Raw genomic sequence first — 16,220 nt, forward strand, 5'->3', positions numbered from 1 at the left:
TCATTCAAAGTACTACATATATTAGTAGATAATATGGGCTTTGTATGAATATATAGATGGATTAATAGTATACTTTATCAAGCCTTTATTGGTTTGATTTAATTCAAGTATTTTCAAATTGTAGCTAATATAGAAATGAAAACATTCAATGGCACAAGTGCAGAAAATATGTGACATGATTAGCACACAAAATTAAGGGTTATAATCATTCATCCATGAGTTCAGATCAAACACAATTATAATCAAGCAAAAAAAAACTCCCAAATTATAATTAAAAACACCAAAATAAATCAGCATTAGCAACACCAAGAACAACAGACTCATAAGTAGCAAAATTACCCACAATCCTTTTATCACTCTCCAAGCTCAAGTAAGAAGCAAAATCACCCAGAAGAAAATCCAATTTGAATTGATTTTCGATCACATCATATAACCTAAACCGGATCTTCAATCAGATATTAAAATTGAATAACAGATTAAGAGAGAGAAAATGATGTTACCTGAGACTCTGAGTGCGCGGCTTCAATGGAGAACTCTGAGTGCGCTTCAATGGAGAACTCTGAGTGCGCTTTAATGGAGAACTATGAAGTTGCGCTTCAATGGAGAACTCTGAAGTTGCGCTTCAATGGAGAACTCTGAGTGCTTTAATGGAAAACTCTGAAGTTGCGCTTCAATGGAGAACTCTGAGTGGCTTCAATGGAGGAGAGAGAAAATGGAGGAGAGAGAAAATGGAAGAGAGGTAGTAGCTGACTGCTGACCCTTACAATTATTATTGGGCTCTTTAGTTTAATTATTAAATTATTGGGCTATAAAATAAAACCCTATAAAAACCCTATAAAATAAGACCCTATAAAAGCCCTGTCCATTAAAAAATTAAAGGGTCAAAACCCTTTAGTATTAGGCCCGACCCTTTTGCCATTGGGTAGCCCTACCCAATAACCAGGCCTACTTGTCACTGACATATTAACCATTGTTTTTTTTTTTGAGGACCATTTATTCATTTTGTATGTCCATTATTAGTAAGAATTCTCCTATGATAACCGTAATTAGTAAGAATTACACGAAAACTAGTCCTTTTTGCTTGGATTGTTCTTTAATAACGGTCAACTGTAAGGGAGGAAATCCCATTTTTGGTGTACACCGTGATTTTCCTATACTTTGTACATAGCCTATTATTACGAACGAAAAAAATAACAAATTTTAAAAAATACTCCTAGTACTGTAGCTAGTTTCCAAAAAAATAAAAATAAAATAAGTAATAATAATAATTACAAGCTAAAAAGCCCATTAGCCCTTAGTTTCTTACAATAGCCCACCACAACCCAATTCCATATCTCTTTCATCTTACTTCGTAAAACCCTCGTCACCAAATTCTGCAATCAAAATTAGGGTTTTAGCAAAACCCTAACTATACCACCAAAACTCCATTAAAGGAGAGAGAAAAAGCTCTAAGAAATTGCTGATGGGTAAGAAGAGAAAGCATTCTGAAACCCAAGCTGCTGCCGCAGCAGCAGCAGAGGCAGAAGCGAAGAAGAACGACGTCGCACCAGAGCGGCCGAAGAGGACTTTGTTAGGGTGGAAGACCAAACCTCAGGAGGAAGATGGTGAGGAGAAAGAAAATTGCGACGCTGTTCATGCTCCCGTTTTCCGTAACAAAGAGAAGGTTCTTATTACTTGTTCTCGTCGGATTAATTTCAGGTATTTGATTGAAATTTTCTGAAAGGAATTAGGTTTTTGTTTTGTTGTTGAAATTTGTTTGATTTTTGGAGGAACTTGTTTGTTAAGTCGTTTGATTGTTGAATTATTAGGTATCGACATTTGATGTTGAATGTGGCGTCGCTTTTGCCGCATTCGAAGAGGGATAGTAAGGTCGAATCGAAGGAGAGCAAAGGTTCCACTTTGAATGAGCTTGTTGAGCTCAAGAACTGCTCTTCGTGCATGTTTTTTGAGGTATTATTACCTATCAGTATGTGAGTGTACATTAGTATACTGCATATGTTGCCTAATTGAAATTGGTAATGTAAATCATTTGATTGAAATTCGTGTGGAAGGTATAATTTGTGTGGTGCATTATCATATTGAAAGAGCTTCCTTATTGCTTAGGCTTCTTGTTGAATGTAGTAGTATGTTTTTGAGGCATAATTTGATTTCAATACTGTCATTATAAAGCCAATTATAATCCCAAGATTCACGGTTTGGCCTATATGACTCTGCTGATTTACCAACTTCAATTGTTGCACTTAATATGAAACTTTGGGTTTTTTTTTTGTATAATTATATTTCTTTCTGTTCATCTAAAGTCTTGTTCATTAGGGATTAAGAGACCATAATGTCACTCCCTCTGTCTCTATTTGTTGCCCCATTTGGCTGTTCACAATCTTCAAGACACGTCTTTAAACATGAATGTCTCCAATTTTGTAGTTGTAAAAATTATAAAGATATGATATTTTAAAAATAAACATTCTAATGAATCTAACAAGATGTCACATGACTATATTATTTCTTATAAATTAGTGAGACTTTGTGGTCTAAGATTTTAATGTTTGTCCCCAAGGAATACAATGGGGAAAACATATTGGAATGGAGGGAGTATTTAAAAAGCTGCAAACTTCTAATGTTCCATCACTCAAGTAATTATGGTAATTTAAACTGTAACAAAAATATAATTAAAAAAAATCTGTTATTATATGAACTACTATCTTCTTAGTTCATCTGTGTATCATATTTTGAAATCATCTGTTTCTTTTTTTGGCTTTGAATTGATTCCATTAGGGATTTAGAATATGTCTCATTATGCTTCTGATTTCTCTTTTCACCTGTAATAATTCATTTAAAAATGAGTAATTTGTAAGATCATGCACATTTTGATATTATAAAGCTATTTACCAATTGTTGTAAAAATGTTGGTTTGATGCTCATCTGGCCTTGCTACCATGAAATTTAAGTCAATTTACTACAGAAAGTTATTCAAAGTTATTTTATATTTCATTTTTTCTTCTGGTTCCTTTACTGATTGGTGGTTCTCTGTTATATCTGCCAGTGCAGGAAACATAAAGATCTTTACTTGTGGATGGCCAAGAGTCCAGATGGTCCATCAGTTAAATTTTTGGTTAATGCAGGTAATTTTTATTGAAAAGTTTTCAATGTGCTTGTAAGATTCGTATTATATGCTATAGTTAATGCAGTATGCTGTCAATCCCAAGTCCACATGTTGGTTCTATTTGCTATCCTTGTTATGTTAGTAGAGAACATGTGTGCTTATGTTTGGAATTATCCTAATGAATTTAGTTCATTTTCCTGTTCAGTGCATACAATGGAAGAATTAAAGCTCACTGGTAACCATTTGAAAGGTTCACGTCCTTTATTGACATTCTCGGCTAATTTTGACAAGGAACCACACTGGATGCTTTTGAAGGAGTTGATGTTGCAGGTACCTTGATTTGTTCCTCCCATATATATGGTTCTAGTAAATGTGTGTACCGTAAAGATGCTATAAAAAGGTCTTACATTAATGTTAAATTTATGAATATTTACTTGAACTATTGGTTTCATATTATCTACATACTTTGATATTTTTTGTCCTTAATTTCATGAGGACATCCTTGTATCAGATATTCTCCCCAGTAACACTTTGATTTTACTTTTCATTTCTATCAAATAAAATGTCTTGTAGGGTCGCTTTACTAATTGTAAAGGTGGTTATGTGACCGTTTATAGCATGCTCTAAGATGGGCTATATGACCTTTGTTAGCATGCTTAAATTGAGACAGACAAGGCAGAAAACCGTTCTTTAATAAAAAATCATTTGTGTGCTTGCTTTGACTTGTAGTCTAGGGTGTGATTGTATTAATGTATGTGTGTGTGATTTTGTATCTGTCTCTGTAGCTAGAGGGATGCTACATCTAGTTCAATTACACATTGTTTGGATTGAGAGAATTGGAGGAAAAGGAAGAGATTTGGATACCTTTTGATAGGAAAGAAGGTAAGGGAAATGGAAGGATTCATTTTTCCTTCCCTCTTTAATAAACCAAATCCTTCCAATGTTGGAAAGATTTGGAGGGAAAATGTAACCTTACCTTCTCCCTCCCCTTCCACTCCTCCCCCTTCCTTCTTCTTCCCTCCCTTCCTTTTCTCTTCCACTTTGCTATCCTAACAAACCGTTAGTCTCTTGCATTCTTTTGGTCTGCTAATCTAATGCGAAGTAATCAATACTTGTATATTACTGCTGGTTTGTTGTGCAATTGCTGTTTAATGATGATGTGCGTGCTTACATTTGTATACCCTTGGGTACTTCATCACTATATTGCCTTTGTTAATCATACTTGCATGATTTCTTCCTTCATTTCAGATATTCCAGATCCCAAAGGATCACAGGAAATCAAAGCCTTTTCATGATCATGTCTTTGCCTTTTCAATTGTTGATGACCATATCTGGTTTAGAAACTACCAGGTTCGTATAACATAATTATCTGTGAATGACTATCATACATCTTATGCTTTGATACGGATCATCATAATGAGAGCACAAATGATACCTTCGTCACTTGGTCCAGCAATTGTGACAGTTATTGTGAATTTGTAGCTGGTGCATCTGTGTGACTTAGTAAAACGATAGGGTTCTTTCTCTTCTACTGCATTGATGATCATTTCTTGAGGGATGGTTATTTTTTGTGCTTATTTATTTTTCCTTTTTTTTAATCGGTATTTTGCTTTTGGGCCCCCCTCTAATCTTTCAGGTCATCAAAAGCTCTATTGCTTGTCTTGTTAAGATTAGTTTTCCAGTAGTGTTTACTATTTAGTTATCTCATTGATGAAAACTTGGGTTGTCAAAGCTAATTGTATAAAATGCTGATCCCCCCCACCCCCACCCCCACCCCCACATTATTAGATGACATCATTGACTTAGAGAGCTGGAGATGCTATACCATAAACACCTTTGATGGGCTGCATCTATGATAGCAATTAGCCAGATACGTCCAATAAGCATCTCATCTCAACAGAATCTGACACAAGATATATAGGCAAAGTACATGTCATAATGTCACACGTTTTACACCTGTGAGGAAGGAGATCAACCTTCCAACACTGCTCTTTAAGAGAACCCTATATTTGTTAGTTGAAATATATCATGCAAAATTAAGTCTCAAGACAATAGGACTTTGGTCCAGGGGTGAAGCATCAATTTATAGCATACTCTGTCAATGTTTTTCTAGTGAACTTCTATGGCTGGATGATGTGAAGCGTATCTTTGTCAATTTTACTTTCCTCTCTGTTCCTTAGAACTTTTCCCAGTAAAAAAATTGCTCACTGTTTGCTGTTTTTCCTTCCCTGAATAGTTTTTTCTGATGTGATATCCTTCAGCCTGCCTAAAAGACTAGGGTATAAAATCATGAAGCACTGGGATATATTAATATCTTTAGACTAATTTAGTTTAATGAAAAATTTGACTATACTTTCTGGTGACGGATATTCTTAACATTTGATTTCTACCTTGATAATCACTTGAATAACTCCAAGTATGCTTTCAATGTCATTTGGTGCAAGAGTCCACTGTAGAATTTTGGTCTTGGATTGATGGTTTAACTATGTTTTTTTTTTTTGTCAAAATTTTCCTCTTTCTCAACAGATTACTGTTCCACATAATGAACCAACAAAAATGGACAGAGGTGGCTTGGACAAGATGACCCTTACAGAGGTTCAAATTCTGAACTACATTATTATTAGATACTCTCTTTTCGTGTTTATCTGATTAATTTGTGGTTGGTCAATTGGTAGGTTGGCCCAAGGTTCTGTTTGAATCCCATCAAAATATTTGGTGGAAGTTTTGGCGGTCCAACTTTGTATGAGAATCCCTTCTATATTTCACCGAATCAGGTAGGTGATTTATTGCCACTATTTCTTTTGACCTTGATATCTTTTATTTATTCTTGTAAACCATACTTGCAATTCATTACAAAATCAAGCAAATAAATAGACTCTTGGGTGCTTCCCATTTACACATGTTTTTCCTGAGATTTGATGATGTTTTTTGTGCTTGTAGATACGGTCTCTGCAGAAGAAAAAGACGGCTGGCAAATACGTTAAGAAGGTTAAAGCAAAGACTAGGAGGAAAATGCATGAGTTGTCAAACCCAATGGAGCGTGATGAGCTGGCAGATATGTGGAAAGAGTGACGATCTGCTGCAGATAAGTTTTGATGTGGTCTTAGATAGCAAAAATCATCTTAAATACAGGCAAATGGCAATTCTTCCCTTGTCATCGTTTTACTGGGACATTGGAGCATGTTGACATAGTTGGTAGCTCATAACCTTATTGTGTTGTACTGCCTCTAGAAGGATGAATGGGGAGAGTTTTTTCAGATACATCAATGAGGAAAGAACGCAGAGCCGTGCTGTTGAGTTAGCTTCTGCCATCTGTGTACCAAAATCACTACAGTTTTGTAACAATATTTCAATTTTTGTGTAGCAACTCTAGCAAGTGAGATTATATTTTCGTTTGATATATGTTCAGAGTTTTTCTATCCTATCTGTGCCAAAACTGCCAATATCATGACAAATCCCGTTATCTGCCTTATTTGGGCTTCCGCCCTATTTGGGCTTCCTTCATTTTCACACGTAAATAGTTTTCGACTTTTCAAGTAGCAAGTGAAGGCATAATTTAGATGTTCTTCATATGTTAGTTATCGAGCTCTTTACCTTTGTCGTGACACAGCCCATGATATCTGGGCCTCTTTCTCTATCTCTGTCACAAATAGTGTGGAAGGTAGCTGAACTCGCATTGGGCGAAGGCTCTGTTCAAAATGTGTTAGTTAACACTTTTGCCAAGAGAGTACCAATAGTGAATGAGCATCAGTTCATTGTGTCCTACCGAGTATGAAGTATGAGCATAGTGCAGAAGCCCAATGAAGAAGTGAAGATGGTTGTGAAATTTAATGAAGTGAGGAAGAGGCTTACAAAAATGATGACTTGAGCAACTCCAGTATCATCTGATGATCAAGCAACTCCAGCAGTTGTGCTGTCCACGAGTGATTTTGTTCGATGTGATGATCTCTTCGAAAGTATGGTAAAATATAATGATACTGAAGCAGATGCCATTTCACTTATAGCTGCTCATATGGTTGCCCAGAAGCATTTCTGGTACAGGCCGAATATCTCTGTATGAATTCTGAAAGGTCTTTGATCAAATTCTGAAAGGTCTTTGATCAAATTATGAAAGGTATTTGAAAAATTTACTCTTTCTGAATATTGTGAGTTGAGTGGGTTTTGATTTTTAAGGAAGCCATCATAGAATGCTTGCTTTGCTTGTACTTCGTATATCTTTATACAGTTTAAACTAGAATTCATCATATTCCACATGTAATCTTTATAAGATAAAAGTACACTCCGTAATTTAAACGGTTTTTTTTCTTCATGGTTAATAACCTCTCATGTGAACCAACATACACTATTTGAATCAATTCAATTTCCATTATGGTATAATCATATTTCCTTACCCATATTGTATTTGATAAGATTATGATAAACAAATTCCTTAAATTATCCTCATAAAGTGCATTGTGAGACAATTTTGAGGGAATAAGGTAAACCATGTGCACCGACTACAATTCCTCTCTTATCTCCTTAAATATTGTGCCTAAAGTTATGGATCAAATAAATGAAAATGGAGAACGTATAATGATTTGGGTATTTTTTACCCCGCCACGTGGACCAATCAGAGCGTGACACGTGTCACCCTATGGAGAGCCCAAAGTGGATCAATCAGGGCTAGACACGTGACAGGCAGATACTCCATATGGAATTGGCGGCCTTCAAGGCCCAATTCCCTAGATAGCCAAAAAACAGCGCAACTCATCAGTCTTAGGTTTCCGTAACCTAGGACATAGGCACAAATTCCAATGACCCAATAAATAGGGAGATTTACCCCACTTTGGGAACAACATTCAATGATTGAAAACACTGAATTCTCTCGAAAATAGAGAAAAACACCTGATCTCGGAATTCGAGAAGATGTCACTTTACTTTCCGCACCTTTTTACATTCTCCATACACGTTCTAACTTGATCGTCGGAGGCGGAACTCTACCCAATCGGAGTCTCCGTTGTTTTGCAAGTACAAGCGCCTGGAATCCAGACTTAGTGACGTAACTCTCCTGAAGGAGACAGAAAACCCCGAAACATTTGGCGCCGTCTATGGGGGAGAGTTTGATCCGTCTCCTAATGAGAAACGGCCTACAGCCGAAGTTGAGGTCTATTCGGACCATGATAGTGATGACGACTTTGAAGTCGAAACGTATGTGGCCGCTGATGGGTCACTCAAATCCAAACACACCTGTCCCAAGGAAAGAAAGAAACGGGGCGATGATCAAGCTGGTCCTAGTAAATCACCCGGGCAGCCGTCTGGACAAAACAAGGCGGCGGAAGGCACAACCCCAGTAACTCGAGACGAACTCATGAATTTCATGACAAGTTTTAAGGGGGAGATAAAGGACCTGATCAACAAGAGGACGACTGGCTCCAACAGGGGTCAGTCGGCTAAGAAACCTTCTCCCTTTGAGAAGAACAAACCGTTCAGGGACCGAGAGCCCATTCCGCATCCTAAATCAAATGAGGGGAAGCAGCCCTTGATTGATCTTACCAAGATTCGATTTCCTGAGACAAGGAAAAGGAAGGCCATCCGGCATGTCCAGCCGGATGGCTAAAAGAAGACATACTCTGATGCCCAGTTCCTAATCGAACAGAAGAGAAACCAGGGAGTCGGCTTCAACGTCGACCTACCCAGACAACTTCTAGAATACCTCAATGAGGAATTCTCAATCTCTACAAGAGAGTCAGTCAGGTGGCTTGTCCGTCCACACTGGCCCTAAGATGATCCATTCGGTCCCGTATGTGCCTCAACAACCATACATGTCGTATGGACAACCCTACATGCAATCGGCCCTCTTTGGGGGTCAGGCGGCACAAAACGTCCAACCTTTGGACTGACAGCTTCGTCTGCTAAAATTTGGGGAATAACCTTCTGCGTTTTCCAAGGAGATAACCGAGGCGACACAACCAGCCAAGGTTAAAAATGTCATGGTGCGTACTTATGATGGTACCTCCAACCCTGAAGACCACCTCATGGCCTACACCAACCTCATGTACTTTTAGAGGTTGGATGAGGCCACCTGGTGCCGATGCTTCCCGGCTACATTGAAGGGCATCGCCCAACAATGGTTCGGCAACTTGCCAGCCAGCTGCATCAACAGCTTCAAGACGCTTGCGTTCTTGTTTGCTTCTAAATTCTCTATGAATATCCCTATTAAGAAAACAAGTCTTGACTTGGGTGCAGTGCAGCAGGGGGATATAGAAGGACTTCGATCATACGTCAGGTGGTTCAATCTGGTGAAAATCCAGATTCAAGGGTTGTCTGACGATGTGGCTTATACAGACTTCTTTAAGGGACTGAAGGACAGGTCGACTTTTAAGTTTGACCTCCTCAGAAAGAGGGTTTCCACCCTCCAGGAGGCGCTGATGGAGGCGGAAGCCTATATACAGGTGACCGAGCTCTGCTCCATCAGCAAGCAGTCGGACTCCAAGAAGTCTGACAAAAAAGAAAGTCGGCAAGCTAAGCCGGCTAAGAAAGTTGAATAGAGTAAGAAGAGAAAAGAGATCTGGGTAGTTGCCACGACACCAGCGGCTGTTGGACCGTGATAAGGGGGTGTTAAAGTTTTACATCCTAAAGTCTAAGATGACTCTGAGGACAAACCCTGGGCAGTCGTCCAAAAAGGATGCCCAACCTGCTAGTAGTTTAGACACTAACAAAGAGCTGATCTACACAATAGCAGGCAGCTTTGCTGGAGAGGGCCCAACCATCAAGGGCACGAAGGACCATGTCAGACGACTGGACGTCACTTCAGTTGATGAGGGCCAGGCGTCTACAAACACCTTTCCTGAGGTCATTGTCACTGAAAAGGACAGGGCAAGGTCCGCTGACCGCATGATGATCCCATCGTCATTGAGTGCAAAGTGGCCAACTAGTAGGTCGGTCGGACCCTCATTGACACCATAAGCTCGTCTGACATCATCAGCCACAAGTGCTTGTCCAAACTGAAATACAAGCCCGACAGCATGCACAAGGTTTATCACCCCTTGCTTGGTTTTGGGGGTGGGGTTGTGCACCTAGTCGGACGGATTGACCTACCCATCTGGCTAGGGGAGAAAGGAGAGGGACGCCACATGGTAGTCCAGTTCTTGATTGTAGAGAAGCTGACTGCCTATAATCTGAAATTGGGCCATCTGACTCTAAACGAATCCATGGTCGTCATTATTTCATCCCTCATGCTATTGAAATTTAAGAAGGATAATGGATTCGTTGGTTCCCTAAACAGGGATCAGAAGACGCCTAGAGAGTGCTACCTCTCAAACGTCAAGCCCACAGTGGCCGCATCTGGCCAGGGTGAGGAGCCAATAGACCTTGATGATGTTAAGGAAACCAAGCCTGCTCCAACAACAGCCGGCAAGAAGAGAAAGGCCGACCAGCTAGTGGCCTTGAAGAAGGAAAAGCAATAGCAATCACTGACTGGAGAACGGTCGGATGAACTACGTCCCTAGCCGGCTGGTGAACACGTTGATATTGCTCTGGACGACACACGTCCATAGCGTACTGTTAATGTGGGGACGGTTGCTTTTGCGAAATTGGGTGCAGACTTGCACAATACGTTAAGGGAATTCAAAGGTATCTTTGCCTTTGAAGTGGAAGAGATTCCAGGAATCAGCCCGGATCTAGTTGTCCACAAGCTCGCCGTGGATCCCAAAAACAAGCCGGTTAGGCAAAAGAAAAGAAACCATGGCGAGGAGAGAATTCAGGCGGCAGCCGTCGAAGTAAAAAAGTTGTTAGACGTCGGGTTCATTCAGCAGTGTTACTTCCCAGAATGGGTTGCGAATGTTGTGCTTGTAAAGAAGCCGAATGGTACCTGGCGCATGTGTTGATTACACTGACTTGAACAAGGCATGTCCGAAGGATAGTTATCTACTCCCAAAGATCGACAATCTGGTCGACTGATATGTTCATTTTATATAGTGGTTTACCCCCATCCCTTGGTCATATTTAGAACTATTTTTGACTCTTTGGAGCCACTTTTATTACTAATATGCGTTTTCTAGTGTTTCATAGTTATGGTATTGTTTTATAGGAAATTGCGGATTTTGAGAATTTTCCCGGACTTATTTAAGCCACTACGAGCATTGGAGTAGGATCGCATTCATATGACCACATTCCGAAGCCCAAGGTCACGTTGGAGCAATCAAACCGGTGATTAAGGGCTTGGTGAAGAAGAAGAGTTTGAGGCATTGGACTGAGTATTAAAGAACCAAAGAGGAAATTCAAATTTGGGCAAAGAAAATATCCCAAATCGAAAGTCCATGTTGCCCGATTGTTCGCCCAACCGGGGAGTGCCTTGCCCAAAGGCGCGCCCGGCCGGGCGAGGCAGATAGGATGTATTAGCACTTCGCCCTGAAGCACGCCCGACCGGGTGCGAGAAGAGGAAGATGTCAGCTGGAGGCGGGCACGGCCGGGCGAGCATCCGCCTGATCGGGCGCGTGTTTTTGAGGGGTGTTTTGCGACTTTTAATCTTCGTTTAAGTTTAGGATTTCTAGCTTAAGTATAAATACGCTTTTATAAGCAAGTGACGATTACGTCTTCCATCAGTTAATTTCTCAGATCTAGCTTTAAGCTTTGGATTATTACTATTGTTCTCTATCTACACTTTTAGTTTATGCAATTCATTATTTCTGTTTATTTTGGTAACGATTTCTTCCCCTTTTATTTTCAGAAATTAATTGCTTTTATTAATTATGTCTTGTTTATTTGCTTTGCTTAGTTTAGATTTAAATATGTGTGAGTAGTTTTATTTCTAGGATTGTGGGGATCCATAAATAATATGAAGGGGTAATTCATTATTGTTGATTATCAATGCTTGATTGATTTTCTATTGATTGATTTAATGCTATGCAATTAGATTTGGCCTGGTTTAATCGTATGAGTTATGCAATATTGATTCGGGATTCGAGAGATGATAATTGATGTTTTGGCTTAGTTTCAATAGGCAGGTTAATTTATAAATGGTTAAGTCAAGATTCGAGAGATGCGATTTAATACCCGTAGATTAATTCTGTGATTGTAATACGTAGAGCCCTTTATGATCTGATTAATTGATGCATTGATGATTGATTATTGTGTTTTACCCTGAAATATTATTTATTGGTGAACCTATACCCTAGGCTTTGATTTATTGATTTCTCCTTAGTTTAATTTGCTTTAGTTTATTTATTTTCCTTAGTTTAATTCTCACAAAAATAATTTTCTACTTAGTAGTTTAGATTATATTAATTAGTTAGGAATAGAAAGACTTGTTTCCCTGTGGATTCGACCCTACTTCCCTATCTACTTTAGTCAGAGGACTTAGGTAATTCTTTTGATTAGGTGATACAACATTAGCCTGCCATTGACTCTACAGCCGGACATGCTTTGATGAGCTTTATGGACGCCTATTCAGGCTTTCACCAGATACCCTTGTTGAAAAAAGATCAAGAGAAGATGACATTCGTCACTGATCAGGGGTTATTCTTCTATACTGTGATGCCGTTTAGTTTTAAAAATGCGCCTGCTACTTTCCAACGAATGATTAATATAGTCCTCATTAATCAAATTTGGAGGAATGTAGAGGCGTACAAATGGATCATCTTGCTGACCTCCGAGAAACCTTCACCACACTCAGGCTGCACAAGGGCATGCTCAATCCCAAGAAGTGTGTCTTTGGTGTTGAGTTTGGGAAGTTTCTCGGATTTTTAATTAATCAAAGGGGGATAGAGGCCAACCTAGAGAAGATACAGGCGGTCATTGACATGAAGTCACCCGGCACTGTCAAAGATGTTCTGAAGTTAACAGGTTGTCTAGCGACATTGGGGAGATTCCTCAGCCGGTCAGGTGACAAGTGCCTCTATTTCTTCCAAGCTATCAAAAAGAAGACTAGATTTGAATGGGGGGATGATGCTGAGGCGGCCTTTCAGAAATTAAAAGAACACTTGCACTCTTTGCCAAGGCTTGTTAGCCCTTTGCCAAAGGAGGCGCTTTACATGTACTAGCCATCTCAGACCATGCTCTCAGTGTTGTTCTCTTTGCTGAGAGAGACGGTATCCAGCTCTCGGTCTATTTCATCGGCCATGTTCTTTGAAATGCTGAACTACACTATCCAACAGTTGAAATATTTGGCCTTGCTCTTTACATGGCAGTCAAGAAGTTGAAGTCTTACTTCTTGGCACATCCGGTTGTGGTTTACACAGACCAACCCCTCAGGCGGCTAATGACAACCTTGGAGTCATCCGGTAGGATGCTCAAATGTGCTATTGAAATGCAAAGCCTTGAAATCTCTTTCTAACCAAGGAAGGCAGTGAAAGGTCAGGCGTTTGCTGACTTCATTGTCGAAATGACAAGGCTAGCCGAGCAGAAGAATCTTGACCAGGTTTGGAAAGTGTATGTAGACGGGAGCTCTACTATGAACGACTATGGTGCAGGAATTATATGTCAGTCTTCTGAAGGGGACAAGTACCAATATGCACTACGGTTCAAGTTTCAGGCCTCAAATAATGAGGCGGAATATGAAGCCCTGCTAGTCAGCATCCGCATGTGCAAGGCGGTAGGGGCAAGAAAGATTGACGTCTGCTTTGATTCACAACTGATCGTTAGCCAATATCATGGTGACTATGAGGCCACCCATCCGACTATGATCAAATATTTGCAGTCGGTTAAAGCTGAAGCTGGGACACTTGATGAATTTAATCAAAGTCAAGTGCCCAGATCAGAGAACAATCATGCGGATGCTCTTTCTAAGCTGGCATAATCCGCCTCCTGTGATACACCTCGGTCGGTCTTTTGGGAGGTAATGGAAAAGCGAAATATTGAAGAAGATCCCATTGGAATACTATACCAGAGTTCAACCCGGATGGATGACATCCGGGTCTACCTGCTAGACGGCACTTTGCCTACATATCTAGAAATGGCTGCAATGAAAAAACGTGCGGCCAACTTTGAGGTTTATAATGGAGAGCTTTTCAAGAAGGGTTTTCTGCAACCTCTTTTCAAATGCATCACCCCTGAAAAGGGGCAAGAAGTTCTGGAGGAATTGCATTCAAGCTACTGCGCCTCTCACATAGGCGGCAGGGCACTAGAGGGTAGGGCTAGGCGGCAAGGCTACTTTTGGCCCACTCTTGAGGAAAACGCCATAGAAATGGTAAAGAAGTGTGACAAGTGTCAAAGATTCGGCAAACTCATACACCGTACGACCACTGATTAGACGGCCATCCATAGCCCAGTACCATTCGCCAAATGGGAATGGACATTCTGGGTCCATATACGCCTGCACCAGGCAGACGGCGCTATATTCTAGTCGCTGTGGACTACTTCACCAAATGGGTAAAAGCAGAGACGGTCAAGGGCATTAAGAAAAAGGATGTGTCTCTTTCATTTGGAAGAATATCATCACCCGGTTTGGGATTCCTATGTCTATGGTCTTTGACAATGGCCTTCAGTTTGAGACGCCTACCCTCAAAAATTGGTTGGGAGACCAAGGGATCTCTCATTGCTTTGCATCAGTCGGCCGTCCCCAAGCAAACGGCCAGATTAAAGCCTTCAATAAACTAATCTCAGACGGCATTAAAAAGAAAATTGAAAGAGCTGGCGGTCTATGGGCAGATGAGTTGCCTCATGTCCTATGGGCTATCAAAACAACAGCAAAAGGGGCAACTAGTGACATCCTATTTCTCATGGCATACGGCACAGAAGTCGTCTTGCCCATTGAACACTATGAGTCAACTCTTCGAGTCATGCTGTATGACGAAGAGGCTAACTAGGAGGCCATACGGCCAGCATTGGACTCACTCCCGGAGCGCAGGGGAAATTCCCCCTTGCGTCACGAGATTTACCGTCTGAGAATGACAAGAGCCTAGAACGAAAGAGTGCACAAACGGCCCTTGAAAGTAAAGGACTTTGTGTTACGAAAGATGGAGGCAACCGGTAGGGCCAAAAAGCAAGGAAAATTGACTCCTAATTGGGAAGGCCCCTGCCGGATCTATGAAGAAGTGAGCGGCGGCACCTTCCGCCTTGAAACTCCAGACGGCAGGCAGCTAACTAGAACTTGGAATGTAGACAACCTCAAAAAGTACTACTTCTGAGACATTGTAATTTTTTGTAAACGAAAAGCCTATCATTGAAAATTTGCCTTTTGTTTTCAATTTTGATTATTTATGCTTTACTAGATATGTCTCCCAATAGGAACACCGCCTGTGCAATGTGCAGACGGCTAAATCTAAACCAACCGTCTGCTCCAACATGAGTAGACATCCGGCGACACCTATCCGGGTGAATTCGTCGCAGAGAAAATCTCCCATTCGGGTGGTACATTGCTTTATAAATTTAAAAAGCAAACGACCTTACCGACTCTCTGGATTAAGATAAGCTCTCAGCTGTTTGAATTGAACTATCTAATGAGACCTATATAGCTAGAGATTACCGCCTGTTCTATAACACCGGTAGCTTGTTATTGGTCAGGGGAAATACAGACGGCTAAATTTGAAAATATAAGCTAAGTCCAAAACTTAGCAGCTAAACATTGCTCGTTTAAAACGATTTGATATGGCCAATGGTCGTCTACTACTAAACGTTTACCCGTCTGCTCCAACAAGAGCAAGAGATTTGGCGACGTCCATCCGGGTGAATCGTAGCAGGGAGCATCTCCCATCTGGGTGGTATATTGCTCTATAAACTCAAATACAAGTGGCAAAGACTGATTAACCCAATAAGGGATAATTCACAGCCATTTGACCTAAATAATTTAAAATGGAACCTAAACGGCATAACCAAAACCGCATATCTCATTGACACCATCCAGTAACATGCCATCATTCCAACTTAGATTAATATCTCATGATAATTGAGTAACCTAAGAAAATTCCCCCAACAGGGCAAAAGCACTTTCGGCCGCTTGTTCCAATATAGATGGTCCAAGATCAGTGTCCCCTATTGTTTGGTCCGCCTGTTCAACCTAGTAAGGAGTGATTGATTCAAAAATTAAAAGCCCTTTGGCAATATTGATACGGTCAATGACCGTCTGATAGTCTATCCAGATGCTTAATGGACAACTGTCCACTTGATTTGGGATATTCAACCCACTTTTGAAATCAAGCGCACA

General features: G+C 40.3%; 1 protein-coding gene across 2 annotated transcripts; it reads left to right on the forward strand.

Moving 5' to 3' along the window:
• The first annotated feature begins 1,344 nt into the window (after positions 1-1,344).
• On the forward strand, positions 1,345-6,522 carry LOC110691895 (ribosome biogenesis protein BRX1 homolog 1-like). Of its 2 annotated transcripts, XM_021868867.1 has the most exons (8): positions 1,348-1,698; positions 1,809-1,950; positions 3,041-3,119; positions 3,306-3,430; positions 4,349-4,450; positions 5,627-5,695; positions 5,776-5,874; positions 6,041-6,522. In XM_021868867.1, the coding sequence occupies exons 1-8, from the start codon at positions 1,463-1,465 to the stop codon at positions 6,170-6,172; spliced, it is 984 nt and encodes a 327-aa protein (XP_021724559.1). In that variant the 5' UTR covers positions 1,348-1,462; the 3' UTR covers positions 6,173-6,522. The 2 variants fall into 2 exon arrangements, with proteins under 2 accessions (XP_021724560.1, XP_021724559.1); XM_021868868.1 differs by lacking the exon at positions 4,349-4,450 and having other exon boundaries at positions 1,345-1,698.
• Positions 6,523-16,220: the final 9,698 nt, after the last annotated feature.

The sequence above is a fragment of the Chenopodium quinoa genome, unplaced genomic scaffold, assembly GCF_001683475.1.
Source record: "Chenopodium quinoa cultivar QQ74 unplaced genomic scaffold, ASM168347v1, whole genome shotgun sequence".
Classification (NCBI taxonomy): domain Eukaryota; kingdom Viridiplantae; phylum Streptophyta; class Magnoliopsida; order Caryophyllales; family Amaranthaceae; genus Chenopodium; species Chenopodium quinoa.

Bases quoted from the DNA above. Each gene is read 5' to 3' on its own strand.
- LOC110691895 (XM_021868867.1), top strand. From the start codon at position 1,463: ATGGGTAAGAAGAGAAAGCATTCTGAAACCCAAGCTGCTGCCGCAGCA. The intron at 1,699-1,808 runs GTATTTGATTGA...TTGAATTATTAG, and splicing joins TCTCGTCGGATTAATTTCAG to GTATCGACATTTGATGTTGA. The intron at 1,951-3,040 runs GTATTATTACCT...TATATCTGCCAG, and splicing joins CTTCGTGCATGTTTTTTGAG to TGCAGGAAACATAAAGATCT.